The 20,542-nt window shown below is 44.8% G+C and overlaps 1 protein-coding gene and 1 pseudogene across 1 annotated transcript; both read left to right on the top strand.

The window, feature by feature from the left end:
- Window positions 1–8,104: 8,104 nt before the first annotated feature.
- Window positions 8,105–13,442, top strand: LOC119311323 (annotated as a pseudogene).
- An 816-nt stretch (window positions 13,443–14,258) lies between these two features.
- Window positions 14,259–19,904, top strand: LOC119309929 (disease resistance protein RGA5-like). Its single transcript, XM_037585826.1, has 5 exons — window positions 14,259–14,305; window positions 14,566–14,615; window positions 14,709–15,741; window positions 16,214–17,738; window positions 18,852–19,904. The coding sequence occupies exons 1-5, from the start codon at window positions 14,259–14,261 to the stop codon at window positions 19,902–19,904; spliced, it is 3,708 nt and encodes a 1,235-aa protein (XP_037441723.1).
- Window positions 19,905–20,542: the final 638 nt, after the last annotated feature.

The raw sequence follows: 20,542 nt of genomic DNA, 5'->3' as shown, positions 1-20,542 counted from the left end.
CGTTAGTGAAAGAAAACAAAAGACTACTTTAAGGTACTGTAATGAACTCATTCTTTATTTATATTGGTGTTAAACCTACTGTATTCCAACTTCCTTATGATTTATAAACTAATTTATTAGCCATAGATGCATTGAAATAAGCAAACAACACACGAAAAATAGAATCTGTCAGAAACAGAACAGTCTGTAGCAATCTGTAACTAACGCAAACTTCTGGAACTCTAAAAATTCTACCAAAATAGTAAGTACTGTACAATTTGTTTATTGATCAGCAGCAAAAAGAATCAATGCAAAATCATGTTTCTGTGATTTATTGAATTTTTCTCGTGAGCGCAAAGTTTCTGTTTTTCAGCAGAATCAAATCAACTATCATCATAGCTTATCCTATAGGTTCTACTTGGCACAAACACTAATTAAAACATAAAAACACATCTAAACAGAAAGTATATGGATTATTTATTCCTAAACAGAAGCAAAAACAAAAAACACAAAATAAAATTGGGTTGCCTCCCAACAAGCGCTATCGTTTAACGCCCTTAGCTAGGCATAAAAGCAAGGATAGATCTAAGTTTTGCCATCTTTGGTAGGCAATCCATAAGTGGCTCTCATGATAGATTCATAAGGTAATTTTATTTTATTTCTAGGGAAGTGTTCCATACCCTTTCTCAAGGGAAATTGGAATCTAATATTCCCTTCCTTCATATCAATAATTGCACCAATCGTTCTAAGGAAAGGTCTACCAAGAATAATAGGACATGAAGGATTGCAATCTATATCAAGAACGATAAAATCTACGGTCACATAATTCCTATTTGCAACAATAAGAACATCATTAATTCTTCCCATAGGTTTTTTAATAGTGGAATCCGCAAGATGCAAGTTTAGAGAGCAATCTTCAAAGTCACGGAAATCTAGCAAATCACACAAAGTTTTGGGAATAGTGGAGACACTAGCACCCAAATCACACAAAGCATGAAACTCATAATCTTTAATTTTAATTTTGATAGTAGGTTCCCACTCATCATAGAGTTTTCTAGGGATAGAAACTTTCAACTCAAGTTTTTCTTCATAAGATTGCATCAAAGCATCAACAATGTGTTCGGTAAAGGCCTTATTTTGACTATAAGCATGAGGAGAACCTAGCACGGATTGCAACAAGGAAATACAACCAATCAAAGAGAAATTTTCATAATTAAATTCCTTGAGATCCAAGATAGTGGGTTTAGCAACATCAAGATTTTTATTTCTTTCAATCCCACTTTCATCAATTTCATCATCAAGATCTAGAAACTCTGAATTCTTAGAACACCTTCTAGGTAAAGGAAGATCATATTCAGTTTCATCAAGATTCATATTGCAAAACAAAGATTTAATAGGAGACACATCAATAACTTTTATATCCTCATCTTGATTTTCATAGGAATCGGAAGAACACGCTTTAATAAAGGCATCTTTGGAAGCACGCATCCTAGCGGTTCTTTCCTTTCACTCATCAATGGAAATTCTCATAGCTTTGAGAGACTCATTGATATCATGCTTAGGAGGAATAGATCTAAGCTTTAAAGAATCAATTTCAAGAGAAATTCTATCAACGTTCCTAGCCAAATCATCAACTTTAAGCAATTTCTCTTCAAGCAAAGCATTAAAATTCTTTTGTGAATTCATAAACTCTTTAACACTACTCTCAAATTCAGAGGGCATCTTATTAAAATTTCCATAAGAGTTGTTGTAGGAATTTCCATAATTATTAGAAGGATTACTAGGATAAGGCCTAGGATTAAAATTCCCTCTATACGTGTTATTTCCAAAACTATTCCTACCAACAAAATTCACATCCATAGATTCATTATTATTCTCAATCAAAGTAGATAAAGGCATATCATTGGGATCAAGAGAAGTATTTTTAGTAGCAAACATCTTCATAAGTTCATCCATCTTTTCACTCAAAACATTGATTTCTTCTATAGCATGCACCTTTTTACTAGAAAATCTTTCGGTATGCCATTGAGAACAATTAGCCATAATATTGTCAAGAAATTTTGTAGCATCTCCTAACATAATTTCCATAAACGTGCCTCCCGCGGCCGAATCTAAAAGATTTCTAGAAGCAAAATTTAATCCGGCATAAATTTTTTGTATGATCGTCCATAAATTCAACCCATGAGTAGGGCAATTGCGAAGCATCAATTTCATTCTTTCCCAAGATTGGGCAACATGCTCATGATCAAGTTGTTTAAAATTCATAATATCGTTCCTAAGAGTGATGATCTTAGCGGGAGGAAAATACTTAGAGATAAAAGCATCTTTGCACTTGTTCCAAAAATCAATACTATTTTTAGGCAAAGATGAAAACCAAATTTTAGCACGATCTCTAAGTGAAAACGGAAATAACTTTAATTTGACAATATTGTTATCTGTATCTTTCTTCTTTTGCATATCACACAAATCAACAAAATTGTTTAGATGAGTAGTGGCATCTTCACTAGGAAGGCCGGCGAATTGATCTTTCATAACAAGATTCAGCAAAGCGGTATTGATTTCACAAGACTCATCATTATTGAGAGGAGCAATCGGAGTACTAAGGAAATCATTATTATTGGTATTCGAGAAATCACACAATTTGGTATTATCTTGCGCCATGGCAACAAGTAATCCAACACACAAGCAAAGGCAAACGAGAAAAAGGCGAAAGAGAAAGAGAGGAGGAGATTGGGAAAGAGAGGGCGAATAAAACGGCAAGGGTGAAGTGGGCAAATAATGTAATGCGAGAGATACGGATTGTGATGGGTACTTGGTATGGTTGACTTTTGCGCAAACTCCCCGGCAACGGCGCCAGAAATTCTTCTTGCTACCTCTTGAGCACTGCGTTAGATTTCCTCGAAGAGGAAAGGATGATGCAGTAAAGTAGCGTAAGTATTTCCCTCAGTTTTTGAGAACCAAGGTATCAATCCAGTAGGAGATCACGCACAAGTCCATCATACCTACACAAAACGATAGCTACTCGCAACCAACGCGATTAGGGGTTGTCAATCCCTTCACGGTCAGTTAAGAGGGTGAGATCTGATAGAGATGATAAATAATATTTTTGGTATTTTTGATATAGAGATGCAAAGTAAAAAGTAAAAGGCAAAGTAAAAACAAAGCAAATAATAAAGTAATGGAGATTGATATGATGAGAATAGACCCGGGGGCCATAGATTTCACTAGTGGCTTCTCTCAAGAGCATAAGTATTCTACGGTGGGTGAACAAACTACTGTTGAGCAATTGATAGAAAAGCGAATAATTATGAGATGATCTAGGTATGATCATGTATATAGGCATCACGTCCAAGACAAGTAGATCGAAACAATTCTGCATCTACTACTATTACTCCACTGATCGACCGCTATCCAGCATGCATCTAGAGTATTAAGTTAAAAACAGAGTAACGCCTTAAGCAAGATGGCATGATGTAGAGGGATAAATTCATGCAATATGATAAAAACCCCATCTTGTTGTCCTCGATGGCAACAATACAATACGTGCCTTGCAACCCTTTCTGTCACTGGGTAAGGACATCGCAAGATTGAACCCAAAGCTAAACACTTCTCCCATTGCAAGAACTACCAATCTAGTTGGCCAAACCAAACGGATAATTCGAAGAGACTTGCAAAGATAACTCAATCATACATAAAAGAATTCAGAGAAGAATCAAATATTATTCATAGATAAGCTGGATCATAAACCCACAATTCATCGGTCTCAACAAACACACCGCAAAAAGAAGATTACATCGAATAGATCTCCACAAAAGAGGGGGAGAACATTGTATTGAGATCCAAAAAGAGAGAAGAAGCCATCTAGCTACTAGCTATGGACCCAGAGGTCTGAAGTAAACTACTCACACTTCATCGGAGAGGCTATGGTGTTGATGTAGAAGCCCTCCGTGGTACATGCCCTCTCCGGCGAAGCTCCCGAACAGGCCCCAAGATGGGATCTCGTGGATACAGAAGGTTGCGGCGGTGGAATTAGGTTTTTGGCTCCATATTTGATCTAACGGGGGTACGTAGGTATATATAGGAGGAAGGAGTACGTCGGTGGAGCAACAGAGGGCCCACGAGGCAGGGAGGCGCGCCTAGGGGGGCGCCCTCCACCCTCGTGACCGCCTCTGGCACTTCTTGGAGTAGGGTCCAAGTCTCCTGGATCACGTTCGGTGAGAAAATCACGATCCCGAAGGTTTCATTCCGTTTGGACTCCGTTTGATATTCTGTTTCTTTGAAATACTGAAATAGGCAAAAAAAACAACAATTCTGGGCTAGGCCTCCGGTTAATAGGTTAGTCCCAAAAATAATATAAAAGTGGAAAATAAAGGCCAATATAGTCGAAAACAGTAGATAAAGTAGCATGGAGCAATCAAAAATTATAGATACGTTGGAGACGTATCAAGTATCTAGGTGACATTAGGGTTTTGGTTGATTTGTGTCTTAAGGTGTTATTCTAGTATGAACTCTGTGATAGATCGAAGGAAAGAATAGCTTCATGTTATTTTACTACGGACTCTTGAATAGATAGATCAAAAAGGATAACTTTGAGGTGGTTTCGTACCCTACCATAATCTCTTCGTTTGTTCTCCGCTATTAGTGGCTTTGGAGTGACTCTTTGTTGCATGTTGAGGGATAGTTATATGATCTAGTTATGTTATTATTGTTGAGAGAACTTGCACTAGTGAAAGTAATAACCTTAGGCCTTGTTTCCTACCATTTCAATACCGTTTATGCTCACTTTTATCGCTTGCTACCTTGCTGTTTTTATAATTTCAGATTACAAATACCTTTATCTACCATCCATATTGCACTTGTATCACCATCTCTTCGCCGAACTAGTGCACCTATACAATTTACCATTGTATTGGGTGTGTTGGGGACACAAGAGACTCTTTGCTATTTGGTTGCAGGGTTGTTTGAGAGAGACCATCTTCATCCTACGCCTCTCGCGGATTGATAAACCTTAGGTCATCCACTTGAGGGAAATTTGCTACTGTCCTACAAACCTCTGCACTTGGAGGCCCAACAACGTCTACAAGAAGAAGGTTGTGTAGTAGACATCAGTCTCTAGCAGTTTCTTCATCCATAACATAACCCTCAGGTACAACAGGAAATTCATATCTAGGGGGAGAATCTTCATCATCACTTTTATTAATATATCAGTTTCGGTAATTTCATTCTCTCTAACCCTAGCAAGGTGTTTATCAAGAAATTGACCTAGTGGCACAGTATTATCAAGCAGAGAAGTAGTATCATCATAAGCATCATGCATAGCGAAAGTGGCATCATCGTTAACATGCGGCATATCAAAATCAATAGCGGGTGTAGGTGTCGCAAGTTTACTCAAAACAGAAGGTGAATCAAGTGCAGAGCTAGATGACAGTTCCTTACCTCTCCCCTCGTAGTTGAGGAAAAAATCTTGGTTCTTTGATCTTTCAAATTCCTCATAGTGATCAACAGATATAAATCCCAAGTGACTCAAAGAATAGAGCTATGTTCCCCGGCAACGGCGCCAGAAAAAGGTCTTGATAACCCACAAGTATAGGGGATCGCAACAATTTTCGAGGGTAGAGTATTCAACCCAAATTTATTGATTCGACACAAGGGGAGCCAAAGAATATTCTCAAGTATTAGCAGCTGAGTTGTCAATTCAACCACACCTGAAAGACTTAATATCTGCAGCAAAGTATTTAGTAGCAAAGTAGTATGGGAGTAACGGTAACGGTGGCAAAAGTAACAGTAGCAGTTTTGTGGCAATCGTAACAGTGGCAACGGAGAAGTAACTAAGAAAAGATCAATATGTGAAAAGCTCATAGGCAATCGATCAATGATGGATAATTATGTTGGATGTAATTCATCATGCAACAATTATAACATAGGGTGACAAAGAAGTAGCTCCAGTTCATCAATGTAATGTAGGCATGTATTCTGAATATAGTCATACGTGCTTATGGAAAAGAACTTGCATGACATCTTTTGTCCTATCCTCCCGTGGCATCAGCGTCTTAATGGAAACTAAGGAATATTAAGGCCTCCTTTTAATAGAATACCGGACCAAAGCATTAGCACTTAGTGAATACATGAACTCCTCAAACTACGGTCATCACCGGGAAGTGTCCCGACTATCGTCACTCCGGGGTTTGCCGGATCATAACACGTAGTAGGTGACTATAACTTGCAAGATAGGATCAAGAACTCACATATATTCATGAAAACATAATAGGTTCGATCTGAAATCATGACACTCGGGCCCTAGTGACAAGTATTAAGCATGGCAAAGTCATAGCAACATCAATCTTAGAACATAATGGATACTAGGGATCAAACTCTAACAAAACTTACTCGATTACATGATAAATCTCATCCAACCCATCACCGTCGAGCAAGCCTACGATGGGATTACTCACGCACGGTGGTGAGCATCATGAAATTGGTGATGGAGGATGGTTGATGATGACGATTACGATGGCGATGGATTCCCCTCTCCGGAGCCCCGAACAGACTCCAGATCAGCCCTCCCGAGGAAGAACATGGATTGGCGGTGGCTCTGTATCATAAAACGTGATGAATCCTTCTCTCTGATTTTTTTCTCCCTGAACATGAATATATGAAGTTGGAGTTGAGGTCGGTGGAGGTCCAGGGGGCCCACAAGGCAGGGGGCGCGCCCCCACCCTCGTGGCCAGGGTGTGGGCCTCCTTCTGTTGATTCTTTCGCCAATATTTTTTATTAATTCCAAAACGTGACTCCGTGAAGTTTCAGGTCATTCCGAGAACTTCCATTTCTGCACAAAAATAACACCACGGAGATTCTGCTGAAAACAGCGTCAGTCCAGGTTAGTTCCATCCAAATCATGCAAATTAGAGTCCAAAACAATGGCAAAAGTGTTTGGAAAAGTAGATACGTTGGAGACGTATTAGTGGATTCCGAACGTTCTTCATTGGCTGGCATGCAGTCCCGAGGTGGTAGGTACGCATTAACGACGACCGCGGTGGTGGTTGGTCGGCCAACAGGTGGGACCTGGTGTCCGTGCATGCAAATTTGGGCCGAAAATGCGTCCACATGAACAGCGAGCGGCTGAGATTTGGCTTTGCGTTCGCGTGTCGGGGCGGTGTTTTCGCCTGTTTCGACCCAAACACACATGCACGGACCAAATGCGCTGGAGCTATCCTTAGTTGTTGTTTTTGACATCATAGTTACCCTTAGGGTTTAATTTTAAGGGTTTGCTAGAGTTTGTTGCCGGGATCAAATCCCAGATCCAAATAAGAAGTAACAGAGCAAAGACCGACGATTTTTGCGAGAGAGAGACCGAGTCCCCTTCCCCCTCCAGACTCCGTCTCGCGCCGCCTCCTGGGGCGGCGGTCGAGGCGGCTCCCCCATGTCCTCTCCTCGCCCCCACCATTTTGTCCTCCCTCCACCGCCGCCGCCGGACGACGCCCTCGGATCTGGCCGGGTGGTCTCGGCGGTGGCGGGCCTTCCTTTCCCCCCCGCGCGGTGCCCTTCCTGGGGCAGGGCTCGGCGGCGGTCCAGCGTCCTGGCAGCAGGGCCCGGCGTCTGGCGCGGTGGTGGCGCAGCCTCTTGGCGGCGGGGCGGCCTGGTGGCGCTGGGTGGCCGGCGGCGCAACCCCAGCCCAGATCTGGGCCCTTAGGGCCCCATCTGGGTCCTTGCGGGCCGGTGCCGGTGTGGCTTCGCTGCCTCCGGCATGGTGAAGTGGATGGGGCGGCTCGGACAGGGAGCAGCGACGCCGACAGCATGCCTTCTGCAGCGCGACGGTGGAGCTTTACGGGCATTTGAGGGCCTGCCGGGCCTGTGGGTCCACGGGCCTGGTATGCTCCTGCTGTTGCGTTCGGTCGGACCCTGTTGGTGACGGTGGAGGTTGAGCCCTCTCGTGTGCTGACGGTGCTACTGCTCCGAGTCCCGGCTTCTCTTTTTTGCTGTGCAAGTTCCATTTTGTGGTGCCGTGGCGAGACAGAGTGAGAGACTCAAAATGGTATTGGCGCAGGATGATGGACGGTATGGTGGCGTGCTTTCGTTGTTTGCCCCCATGTGCTTCTACTCAAGTCGAAACCTCGTGTCCGTTTTCTCAAAAAAAGAAAAGAAAAGAAACCTCGTATCCGTGAGGGCGAGAGCCGAGAGGACAGAGAAAACAATGGTGCGGAGGAGGGAGCTAAATTTTTGAGTGATGGAGACGGGGACGAATCTATGGGCGTTGAAGAAGAAAGGGGAAGAGTGGAGGTCGGCGCTGCAGGAAAGGGGGGCAGAGCACACTTCTTTTCTGGCCGGGGAGCATTCTGGGCAGGTTACTTCCCTTGTGGATCTAGCGGATCTGGAAGAAGGGTTGACCGACAGAAGCATATACGATTCTAGATTTTCTTCCACTTCCTTCCCAACAGAGGGGGAGGTGGTTGGGCAGCATAGGAGTGTCTTCTTCGATTCAACCAAAGGTGAGAGCTTCCATGCTTGCATTCTTGCCCGATGCAATTCGGAGCATTCTGTCAAACTGATTCTAAACTTGGCCTTGAAAATTTCTTTGCCAAGGTTCATGGAAGTGTCGGCACTGCGATTGGACACACCAATTGATTAGTCCCTGCAGAAATGGCGATTTTCCAAATTATCAAAGGTGTGGCCAAATTACGATGGAGGCCCCCTTTGACATGGGGTCCCTTCTTGGCAAGCTGGGCATGCTGCTAGCTCCTCAGGGATGCAGGCTGCCGAGGCGGGTCAAGGACAGGATGCACCTCCTCAAAGATGATGTTGAAGATTTAAGCGCGTACCTTGCTGAAATGGCAGAGGCAGAGGAGCTTCCCCTGACGGCCAAGCGCTGGATGAAAGAGGCACGCGAGCTGGCCTATGACATCGAGGATAACATGGACATGTGTCTACGGCCTGCCATCAAGACCACCAGATTCATCTGCAAAATCGGCCGTGTTAAGATTCCCAAAAGGCTCTTCTCCAAAAGAGTACTTCCCAGAGGGCTCAAACAGATTGCCTACACAGCTCAAGTGCCAGCAGAACATGGTGGGAAGACTAGATCAGTATGCAAAGCCATTCATGTTGTCATCACTTGTTTTCCCAGGAGGCTTAGGTGGTACAAGCATATCATGGAACTCATATCAGATTTCAGGATGTACATCCAAGAAGCGGTTGAACGGCATGAGAGGTATGAGCTCCACTGCTGCAGCACCTTCCGGCGTAGATTTGTGTCCATGGGTCGTATGCTTCCGACGCCGTACGGAGGAATTGCTGACATGGTAATTGATGGCCGGGTGAGCGAGTTCATCGACTCATTGGATAATGATAGGGATCAACAGCTCAAGGTGGTATCTGTTCTTGGACCTGGATGTCTTGGTAAAACTGCACTTGCACAAGTGTTGTACAACAAATTTGCGGGGCGATTTGATTGTACAGCTTTCATCCGGGTGTCCAAAAGGCCTGATGTGGTGAGACTTTTCCGCGAGATGCTCACGCAAGTCCAGGGGCAGCAGCCCACTGAAGATTCTAAGGAACTTGACCTTGCTAGCAGTATCAGGGAACATCTACAAGATAAAAGGTACCACCTCTGCTTATTGACACATACCCTCCTAGCTACAAAAGGTGAAGCCATGCCCTTCTACTTTGACTGCTTACATATAAACAACTATAACGAGTTATGATGTGAAAATAGAATTATTATATTTGTCAAAAGTATACTTCCAACTAACATATGCATATACAGAAAGATGAAAACAAGTCTGTTGGAGATCTTGCCACTGTCTAAAACGACATCTATTTATTTTGTGTCATAAACTTACAAAAACTATGTTGATCAAACTAATCCATCACAGGATGCCATAGACCTGGTTATATCCTGAGGTACAGTTGGCTCTCACTCTCACCCGAGCTATCTTGACTCTGAAGATGATATGGTCCTTTTTGGGCTTCACTTATACTAGACTACTAGTTGTACTAGGGATTTGCATGCTTGTTATGCTATTTTCCTAATTTATTTTTAATCCAGCCCCATTTTAACCAATTTTGATAGTATGATTAGTATCTTTACATGATGTATTTGACATACATGAATTTTTCACATTCAGGTACTTAATTATTATGGATGATATATGGGCTGCATCAGCATGGGATATTATTAGTGATGCTTTTCCGTATGGTAATCGTGGCAGCAGAGTTATAACAACTACACAAATAGAAGAGGTTGCATTAACATGTTGTTGTTATCAATCAGAGTATATTTTTGAGATGAAGCCTCTGGATCATGATCACTCAAAAAAGCTGTTCTTTAACAGGCTTTTTGGCTCTGAAAGTGACTGTCCTGAAGAACTCAAAGAACTTACAAACAAAATTGTTGAATTATGTGGTGGTTTGCCGCTAGCAACAATCAGCATATCTAGTCTTTTATCAAGCCAGCCCATCATTAAAATGGATCTTTTGACGTATTTGTGTGATTCGTTAAACTCCTATTTGTGGACATCACCTTCCGAAGGAACAAGGACAAGTACTGAACCTCAGCTACAGTAATCTTCCTGACTGTTTGAAGATATGCCTGCTGTGTCTTAATATGTATCCAGAAGGCCACACAATCTGGAAGGATGATGTGGTGAAGCAATGGGTTGCTGAAGGTTTTATCCATACAACAGAAGGGCAAGACATGGAGAAAGTTGCAGCAAGCTATTTCGATGAAATTATCAAGAGAAGATTCATCCAACCTTTATGTGTCAAGTACAACAATGAGGTGTCGTCCTGTACTATTCATGACGTGGTACATGATCTTATTGCAGATAAGTCTTCAGAAGAAAATTTCAATGTGGTAATAGTTTCTAGTCAAAAGAATGTGGCACTTTCTCATAAGGTTCGACGCCTATCTCTCCTCTTTGGTGATGCAAAATATGCGAAGACACCAGAAAACATGGGAAGGTCACAAGTTCGGTCGCTTACTTTTTATGGATTGTTTGAGAGTATACCTTCTATTTCAGAGTTTAAGCTTCTTCGTGTGCTAAACCTTCAATTATACGGTTATGGTGGCAGCGACACCGTAAACCTCACTGGGATTTCGGATCTGTTCCAGCTGAGATATTTAAAGATTGCAAGTGATATCTGCATACAACTACCAGAACATATGCTAGGGCTACAATGTTTGGAAACACTGGTTATGAATAGTGAAGCTACTGCTGTTCCATGGGATATTATTCACCTCCCAAGCTTGTCTCACCTGAGTCTGCTTGTTATGACAAATTTGTTGCATTGGCTTGGCAGCATGAGGTTCGTTGGCAAGCTGAACAACCTGCGAGATCTTCATCTGACCTTTTCCGTACCGTCTTCAGACCATCTGAAGAGAAGCATGGAAGCTCTGGGCTCTCTACTCTCAGGATATGGCAACCTGAAAACTCTAGCCCTGGTTAATGGCCCCTGTCACAGAAATGCCGTGGTTCGCGGTGCTTCAAAAGTGACTGTCTCCTGGGATGGCTTAGTACCTCCCCCACTTCTCGAGGTGTTTGATTGACAGCTGCATACTGTCCCGTATTCCGAAGTGGATCGGAAAACTTGGTGAGCTCCGCATTTTGAAGATTGCAGCAAGGGAACTTGCAAGGGATAGTATTAATGCTCTCAGAGGTTTTCCGCCCTCACTGATCTGTCGCTGTATTTGCAGACGGCTGCTATTGAAAGAATTGTCTTTGACAAGGGGGGGTTCTCAGTCCTCAACTACTTCAAACTCAGGTGCAGTGTACCTTGCCTGAAATTTGAGGCGAACTCAATGCCTAATCTCCAGAAGCTCAAACTAGGTTTCAATGCCCCCAGACCCCGCATAGACCAGCATGGTGCTAGTACGGCTATAAGCATTGGCCACTTGCCAGGCCTTAGAGAGATCTATGCAAAAATCAGGGGTGCATGTGCTGATGCAGAATCTGCTTTAGCAACTGCCATTAGCAATCATCCGAGCAATCCTAGGATCAGTGTGCAGTTGGTGGATTATACTTTTGATGATGATGAGATCACACATGATAAAAATGAACAAGATGAGGTTGTGGAGGAAGACCGAGGTGGATACTTGAAGAAGCTACTTATGTCTTGTGCTAGAGCTGTGGATGAGAAGGACAGCTTGGCAATCGATATGACGGTTCCCGTGTTGGGAAAAAATGTTTCAGTATCTGGCAAGCCACTCCAGAGACTTGGAGAGTACATGGTTGAAGGGCTTGTTACCAGACTTGCCTCCTCCGGCCATTCAATCTACAAAGCTTTGAAGTGGCAAAAGCCAAATGGCTGTGAAGTGATATCCTACCAGCGTGAATTGTATGCCGTCTGCCCCTACTTAAAGTTTGGCTACGTGTCGCCAAACGGTGCAATTGCAGAGGCCGTCAGAGGAGAAGACATGATTCACATAATTGACTTCCGTATCTCTCAAGGAGTTCAATGGATTTCTCTCATCCAGGCTCTTGCGGCCAGGCCTGGTGGACCACCAACTGTAAGGATCACATGCATTGATGATTCTGAATCAGCTTACGCGCGAGGAGGCGGGCTAGAGATACTCGGGAATACTTTGTCAGACATTGCTCGCGAGTTCGCGTTGCCCTTTGAGTTCCATGCGCTGGATATCTCTGTCAGCGAAGTGGAAGAAGGGCATCTTGGCGTCATCCCTGGGGAAGCTGTGGCAGTGAACTTCAACCTGACGCTGCACCAGATCCCTGATGAGAGCGTGAGCGCGGCCAACCACCGAGACCGGATCCTTAGGCTGGTGAAGCGGTTGTCGCCCAAGGTGGTCACCTTTGTGGAGCAGGAACTCAACACGAACACAGGCCCCTTCATGCAGAGGTTCACGGAGACACTCGACAAGTACACCGCCATTTTCGAGTCCATCGACGTGGAGCGTCCAAGGGAACCCAAGGAGAGGACCAAAATGGAGCAGTACTGCCTGGCAAGGGAGATTGTGAACATTGTCGCCTGCGAGGGCGCGGAGAGGGTGGAGCGGCACGAGGTCTTCGGCAAGTGGAAGGGGCGCCTCACGATGGTCGGCTTTAGGCCGTGGCCGCTCAGCTCGCTGGTGAACGCCACCATCAGGACGCTGCTGCAGAGCTACTCGGCAAACTACCAGCTCGCGGAGAGGGACGGGGTGCTATACCTCGGATGGAAGAATAAGCCCCTGGTGGTTTCGTCCGCATGGCACTAGCACTAGTTTTAAGCCCCTGGTGGCAGCCATCCCTGTTCGTCTAGACGCAAACCGGGCGCAAGTTTGCGCCGCGAATGGATCAAGCCGGACGCCAAACGGACATATTTTGCGAAGAAGAAAGTATAGTTTTCCCCGTCAAATCCTACTTGATGGATCAATATCCCCCTAAACTCTAAAACCGTATTATTTCCCCCCTAAACTCTGTGAAACCGGATAAATGTGGCCCTCTGTGGTTTTGGAGAGGATTAAAGGTGGTTTTGCTTGTAACGGTGCTGACTTAGCAAAAGTAGCGTCGTCCGCTCGAGCTTGAGCTCGGCCGTGCACGCGCCAGCCAAACAGCCCCCGGCCGCAGCCCGTCAGCCTCATTCTTGCTCGTGCCCTCCCTGGATGGCCCTGTCTCTATTGCGCGAGCCTCGTCGTGGACGTCGTGCTTGTCTATTGCGCGAGCCTCGTCGTGGACGTCGTATGTCAAGCACGCCGAGGTTGGGCCATGGAAATCTTCGGATGGAGGTGAGCTCCCGTTGGTTGATGGCTTCTAGTGCTCCCCTGTCACAAGAACAGAACAAACAAGAAAAGTAAAATCAACCATTGATTGTAACACGAGGCTGAGTCCATGGCGTGATTAACTGAGGCCCGAGAGCTTGCAGCGCATGATGCACCAGAGACTCCTCATCGGAGTGCAACTCCAGGACGGAGACCGCGCTGAGTTGCCACGACGAGTGCACCTCCATGTCCGTCTTCCACCTCGCTCTCTGCCACTCATACTCGTCTTGGTCCCCAAACTCCATGGTACGGGTATCGCACCGCCGCCGACGTTGACGCCAGTGAAGCACCCACCGCCAAGATTTTCCCAGCGCAAAGCACTCCTCGATCATGGCCTTGCCGCACAGCACCTTGCTCAACACAGATATCAGGCCACTGCCGGCGGCGGCGCACCTCCTCTTCTTTAACCCGGCGTTGTGGCGGTGCCGTCCAGGGGAGGGCATGCGCGTGAGAGAGGCTGCTGGGCCGCGGCCGTGGGCGGTTACAGGTTTGCATTGGGGTGGCTGGGCTGGCGCGTGGACGACCGAGCTCGGCCATGGCCATGGCCGCCGAGCTCAAGCTCGAGCGGGCGACGCCTGCCAAGTCAGCATGATTAAAACCACCTTCAATCCACCCCAAAACCACCCCAAGGGCACATTTATCTGGTTTCGTGGAGCTTAGGGGGAAAATTATCCGGTTTTAGAGTTTAGGGGGATATTGATCCATCATGGAGGATTTTAGGGGGAAAACTATACTTTCTTCTTTTGCGAAAGAGGTCGCGCGTTGGGCCGTTGTTTCGTTTGGGCCAAAACGGACACGGCCAGACAGATGATATGGGTGTGACCCATCATCTGTCCTATCAGAGGGGACGTGCTTGGGCAGCATACAAGTGTCTTCTTCGATCCAACCAAAGGTGAGAGCTTCTATGCTTCCATTCTTGCCTGATGCAATTCGGAGGATTCTGTCAAATTGATTCTAACTTGGCTTTCAAAATTTCTTTGCGAAGGTTTATGGAAGTGTCGGCACTGCGATTGGACACACCAATTGATTAGTCCGTGCAGAAATGTCGATTTCCCAAATTATCAAAGGTGTGGCCAAGTTACAATGGAGGCCCCCTTTGGCATGGGATCCCTTCTTGGGAAGCTCGGCATGCTGCTAGCTCCTCAGGGGTGCAGGCTGCCGAGCCGGGTTAAGGACAGAATGCACCTCCTCAAAGAAGATGTTGAAGATTTAAGCGAGTACCTTGCTGAAATGGCAGAGGCAGAGGACCTTCCCCTGACGGCCAAGCGCTGGATGAAAGAGGCGCGCGAGCTGGCCTATGACATCGAGGATAACATGGACATGTGTGTACAGCCTGCCCGTGCCAGCATCAATACTACCAGGTTCATCTGCAAAATCGGCCGCCATGTTAAGATCCCCAAAAGGCTCTTCTCCAAAAGAAGACTTCCCAAGGGACTCAAGTGGCACAAACAGATTGCCTACATAGCTCAAGTGCCAGCAGAACATAGTGGGAAGATCAGATCAGTCTGCAAAGCCATTGGTGTTGTCCTCATTTGTCTTCCCAAGAGGCTCAAGTGGTGCAAGCATATCATGGAACTCATATCAGATTTCAGGATGTACATCCAAGAAGCGATTGAGCGGCATGAGAGGTATGAGCTCCACCGCTGCAGCATCTTCAGGCGTAGATTTTTACCCGCCGATCGCACGCTTCTGACTGCGTACGGAGGAATTGCTGACATGGTAATTGATGATCGGGTGAGCGAGTTCATCGACTCATTGGATAATGATGGGGATCAACAGCTCAAGGTGGTATCCGTTCTTGGACCTGGATGTCTTGGTAAAACTGCACTTGCACAAGTGTTGTACAACAAATTTGGGGGGCAATTTGATTGTACAGCTTTTGTCCGGGTGTCCAAAAGGCCTGATGTGGTGAGACTTCTCCGCGAGATGCTCATGCAAGTCCAGGGGCAGCAACCCACTGAGTATTCCAAGGAACTTGACCTTGCTTACAGTATCAGGGAACATCTACAAGATAAAAGGTACTACCTCTACCTCCGTTCATAGACACATACCCTCCTACAAAATGTGAAGCCATGCCTTTCTAACTATGACCGCTTTTATACAGACAATTATATCGATTTGTAATGTGAAAATAGAGTTATTGGAATTTTCAAAAGAATGCTTTGATAAAATAAGTATTATCTTTTGACTAACATGCATATACAGAAAGAAGATGGATAAAGTTTGTTGGAGACCTTGCCGGTGTCTAAAACGACACATTTTAGTGTCAGGAACTTACACATGTGTTAGTGAAACCAATCCATCACAGAATGCCATAGGCCCGGTTACACCCTGAGCTGCAGTTCGCTCTCACGTGCACCCTGAGCATTCTGGACTCTGGAGATGATATGATCCTTTATGCGTTTCACTGTGTATACTAGTTGTACTAGTGAATTTTGATAGTATCCTAACATAATGTATTTGACATGCATGAATTTTATTCGCATTTAGGTACTTAATTATTATTGATGATATATGGACTGCATCAGCATGGGATATTATTAGTGATGCTTTTCCAAAAGGTAATCATGGTAGCAGAGTTATAACAACTACACAAATGGAAGAGGTTGCATTAACATGTTGTTGTTATCACTCGGAGCATATTTTTGAGATGAGGCCTCTGGATCATGATCACTCAAGAAAGCTGTTCTTTAGCATACTTTTTGGCTCTGAAAGTGACTGTCCTAAAGAACTCAAAGAAGTTACAAACAAAATTGTTGAATTATGTGGTGGTTTGCCGCTAGCAACAATCAGCATAGCTAGTCTATTATCAAGCCAGCCTGTTATAAAAATGGATCTTTTGACGCACCTCTGTGATTCGTTAAGCTCCTGTTTGTGGATATCTCCTTCAGAAGGAACAAGACAAGCATTGAACCTCAGCTACAATAATCTTCCTCACTATTTGAAGATATGCCTGCTGTGTCTGAATATGTATCCAGAGGGCCACACAATCTGGAAGGACGATTTGGTGAAGCAATGGGTCGCTGAAGGTTTCATCCATACAACAGAAGGGCAAGACATGGAGAAAGTTGCAGCAAGCTATTTCAATGAACTTATTAATAGAAGATTCATCCAAACTCTATGTAGCAAGTACAACAATGAGGTGTTGTCCTGTACTGTTCATGATGTGGTACATGATCTTATTGCAGACAAGTGTTCAGAAGGTCGAAGGAATGTGGCACTTCCTCAAAAGGTTCGACGACTATCTCTCCTCTTTGGTGATGCAAAATATTGGAAGACACCAGCAGACATGAGAAGGTCACAAGTTCGGTCGCTTACCATTTTTGGATTATTTGAGAGTATGCCTTCTATTTCAGAGTTTAAGGTTCTTCGCGTGCTAAACCTTCAATTATCCGGTTATGGTGATAGGAACACCATAAATCTCACTGGCATTTCAGATCTGTTCCAACTGAGATATTTAAAAATTGCATGTGATATCTGCATACAATTACCAAACCATATGCTAGGGCTACAATGTTTGGAAACACTAGTTCTGGATAGTGAAGTTACTGCTGTTCCATGGGATATTATTCATCTCCCAAGCTTGTTGCACCTGAGTCTGCTTGTTATGACGAATCTGTTGGATTGGATTGGCAGCATGAGGTTAATTGGCAAGCTGAACAACCTGCGAGATCTTCATCTGACCTATTATGTACCGTCTTCAGACCATCTGAAGAGAAGCATGGAAGCTCTGGGCTCTCAACTCTCAGGACATGCCAACCTAAAAACTCTAGCTCTGGTTAATGGCCCCTTTCATAAAAATGCTTTTGTTTGCGATGCTTTAAAAGTGACAGTCTCCTGGGAGGGCTTAGTACCTCCCCCAGTTCTTGAGGTGTTTGAGTGGTCGCTACACAGCTGTGTATTATCCCGTATTCCAAAGTGGATCGGAGAACTTGGCAAGCTCCGCATCTTGAAGATTGCAGTAAGGGATCTTCCAAGGGATGGTATTGATGCTGTCAGAGGTTTGCCTGCCCTTACTTCATGAGAATAAATGTGAGATTGGTGGATTATACTTTTGACGGTGATGAGCTTACACATGAGAATAAAGAACAAGCGCAAACCAGGACTTGAACTCAAGACCTTAGCTCCGATACCATGTTAAGCTTCATGCACTAGCCAACGCAACCAAAAGTCCGAACTGATGGAAAGGACTAGTGCAATCCACATATACTGTAACAGGAGCCTATATTGTGTAAGGACTTGTTGCGAGGATTATTTATGAAGGCAAATTTATCAATGCTAAATGTAAGGTACTCCCTCCGTTCTAAAATAAGTGTCTCAAACTTAGTTCAGATTTGTATTAAAGCTAGTACAAAGTTGAGACATTTATTTTGGGACGGAGGGAGTATATGAGAGTAGTTGACCCCTTGAATTTGGAAATTTTGGCATGCCGAGGTGCGCTACTAATGGCACGGGAAAGGGGTTGCGCAGCAGTGATAATTGAAACTGATTGCTTAACTTGAAAACAGTTGTGGGAGAGCGGGTCCAAGGGGAAACCAGTAGGTTTTCACATTCTCTAGGAGTATAAGTCTTTGTAGAGATTAGCTTTCAAAAAAAAAAGTCTTTGCAGAGATTCCGCTATGAAACCATATACAGATGTATATAGATACATCTTAGAGTGTAGATTCACTCATTTTGCTTTGTACGTGGTCCATAGTGAAATCTCTATAAAAACTTATATTTAGGAACAGAGGGAGTAGTTTGCAGGGATCTGAGCTTCGCCATACTAGTCGTACTATTAATTCTGTAGCATATACTTGTGCAAAAGAAGCTCTTTTATAGAAGAGTATTGTTAACTACTCTGATGTAATCCCTGGTTTTCCGAGTGCAGAAAGGAAAAAAAATAGAAAACCAAAAAGAAAAATCCGCATGAATCTTCGTGTAAAACCATTGAGAGGTCGAGTGAGGATTAGCATAACCATCAAAAAAGTTGCAACCTTGACATTTAACATAATATTCCCTCCGTCCGAAATTAGGTGTTGTTACGTCTAAATACATCATAACGATAACTAATCCCGAACGGAGGGAGTATTTGATAATCAATGTTAAAAAGATCAGGTGAAAAAGTTAATTACTACATTGTTGCGAGGACATGATGGTGCCAGAGTTGAGGAAAATGGTTTCAGTATCTGGTGACCCACATCAGAGACTTGGAGCCTACATTGTGGAAGGACTTGTTGCCAGGCTTGCCTCCTCCGGCCACTCGATCTACAAAGCTCTGAAGTGCAAAGAGCCAAGGAGTTCTGACCTCATGTCCTACATGCATTTCCTGTATGAGGCCTGCCCTTACTTCAAGTTTGGCTACATGTCGGCAAACGGTGCAATTGCAGAGGCTGTAAAGGGTGAAGATATGATCCATATAATCGACTTTGGTATCTCTCAAGGAGCTCAATGGATTCCTCTCCTTCAGGCTCTTGCGACCAGGCCTGGTGGACCACCAACTGTAAGGATCACAGGAATTGATGATTCACTATCAGCCTATGCGCGAGGTGGTGGGCTCGATTTAGTCGGGAGGAGGCTATCACACATCGCTGGTCTGTGCAAGGTTCCCTTTGAATTCCATTCGGTTGCTGTCGCTGGTGATGAAGTGGAAGAGGAGCATCTCATGGTCATCCCTGGGGAAGCTCTTGCAGTGAACTTCACCCTGGAGCTGCACCACATTCCGGATGAGGCTGTGAGCACGGCAAACCACCGAGACCGGATCCTAAGGCTGGTGAAAAGCTTGTCTCCCAAGGTGGTAACCCTTGTGGAGCAGGAGCTCAACACGAACACGGTCCCCTTCAAGCAGAGGTTTGCAGAGACGCTTGACTACTACACTGCCATATTCGAGTCCATCGACCTGACGCTACCAAGGGACGACAAGAGGATCGACATGGAGCAGCACTGCCTGGCGAGGGAGATTGTGAACATTGTTGCCTGCGAGGGTGCGGAGAGGGTGGAGCGGCACGAGGTCTTCGGCAAGTGGAAGGGGCGCCTCATGATGGTCGGATTTAGGCCGTGGCCGCTCAGCTCGCTGGTGAACGCCACCATCAGGACGCTGCTGCAGAGCTACTCGGCAAACTACCAGCTCGCGGAGAGGGACGGGGTGCTATACCTCGGATGGAAGAATAAGCCCCTGGTGGTTTCGTCTGCGTGGCACTAGTGCTATGATGTGGTGATCTAACGACCAACTTCATTCTCATGCTATGTCCTCATGATTTGGGTTGTTTTGAACCATGTATTGTCTGAACTCTCAACTGTACCTGTTTCTTAGTAGTATGTGAAATTTCATCATATTTCGTGATATGGGAGGGTTGTTCATTTTATCCTTCTCTGTTTCACGCGCTTCTTTCTTTTAAACCGAGTAATTTTTTTTTTTGAGATCCATGGCAAACCGAATTACACCATGGTTGGGACGACCTCGTTCGTCGAAACATCTCTACAATCAGCCGGGACATCAGCTATGAGCAGGAAATCTCCAGTTCTTCGCGGACTAGAAGCTAGCTCATGGGCCAACTTGTTCAGCCCCCTGTTTACAATACTGAACTCCGTGCTTGCGAAGCTTGACGGCTATAAACCGAGTAATGGAAATGGGTAACCACAAACATTGCAACGTAGACAAATGAGTTGAGGCCACAGATTCCAGGGTGACATTGTACCAACTATATGTTCCTAGTTCACAATATTAGAATAGAAAGCCCTGAAGGGTGATTGACCACTGGTGGTAAGTTCTCTTGGGATTTTCTGAAATGAAGAACAATATCAAGGCATGCTATTAAAGTTAATTAAGTCATGATCGGT

This window comes from Triticum dicoccoides, chromosome 5B (assembly GCF_002162155.2).
Source record: "Triticum dicoccoides isolate Atlit2015 ecotype Zavitan chromosome 5B, WEW_v2.0, whole genome shotgun sequence".
In the NCBI taxonomy this organism is placed as follows: Eukaryota; Viridiplantae; Streptophyta; class Magnoliopsida; order Poales; family Poaceae; genus Triticum; species Triticum dicoccoides.
Note: the sequence above shows the minus strand (reverse complement) of the source record. Positions and strands in the feature narration are given on the sequence as shown.

Bases quoted from the DNA above. Each gene is read 5' to 3' on its own strand.
- LOC119309929 (XM_037585826.1), top strand. From the start codon at position 14,259: ATGGCCATGGCCGCCGAGCTCAAGCTCGAGCGGGCGACGCCTGCCAA. The intron at 14,306-14,565 runs GTCAGCATGATT...CTGTCCTATCAG, and splicing joins GAGCGGGCGACGCCTGCCAA to AGGGGACGTGCTTGGGCAGC. The intron at 14,616-14,708 runs GTGAGAGCTTCT...TTCTTTGCGAAG, and splicing joins CTTCTTCGATCCAACCAAAG to GTTTATGGAAGTGTCGGCAC.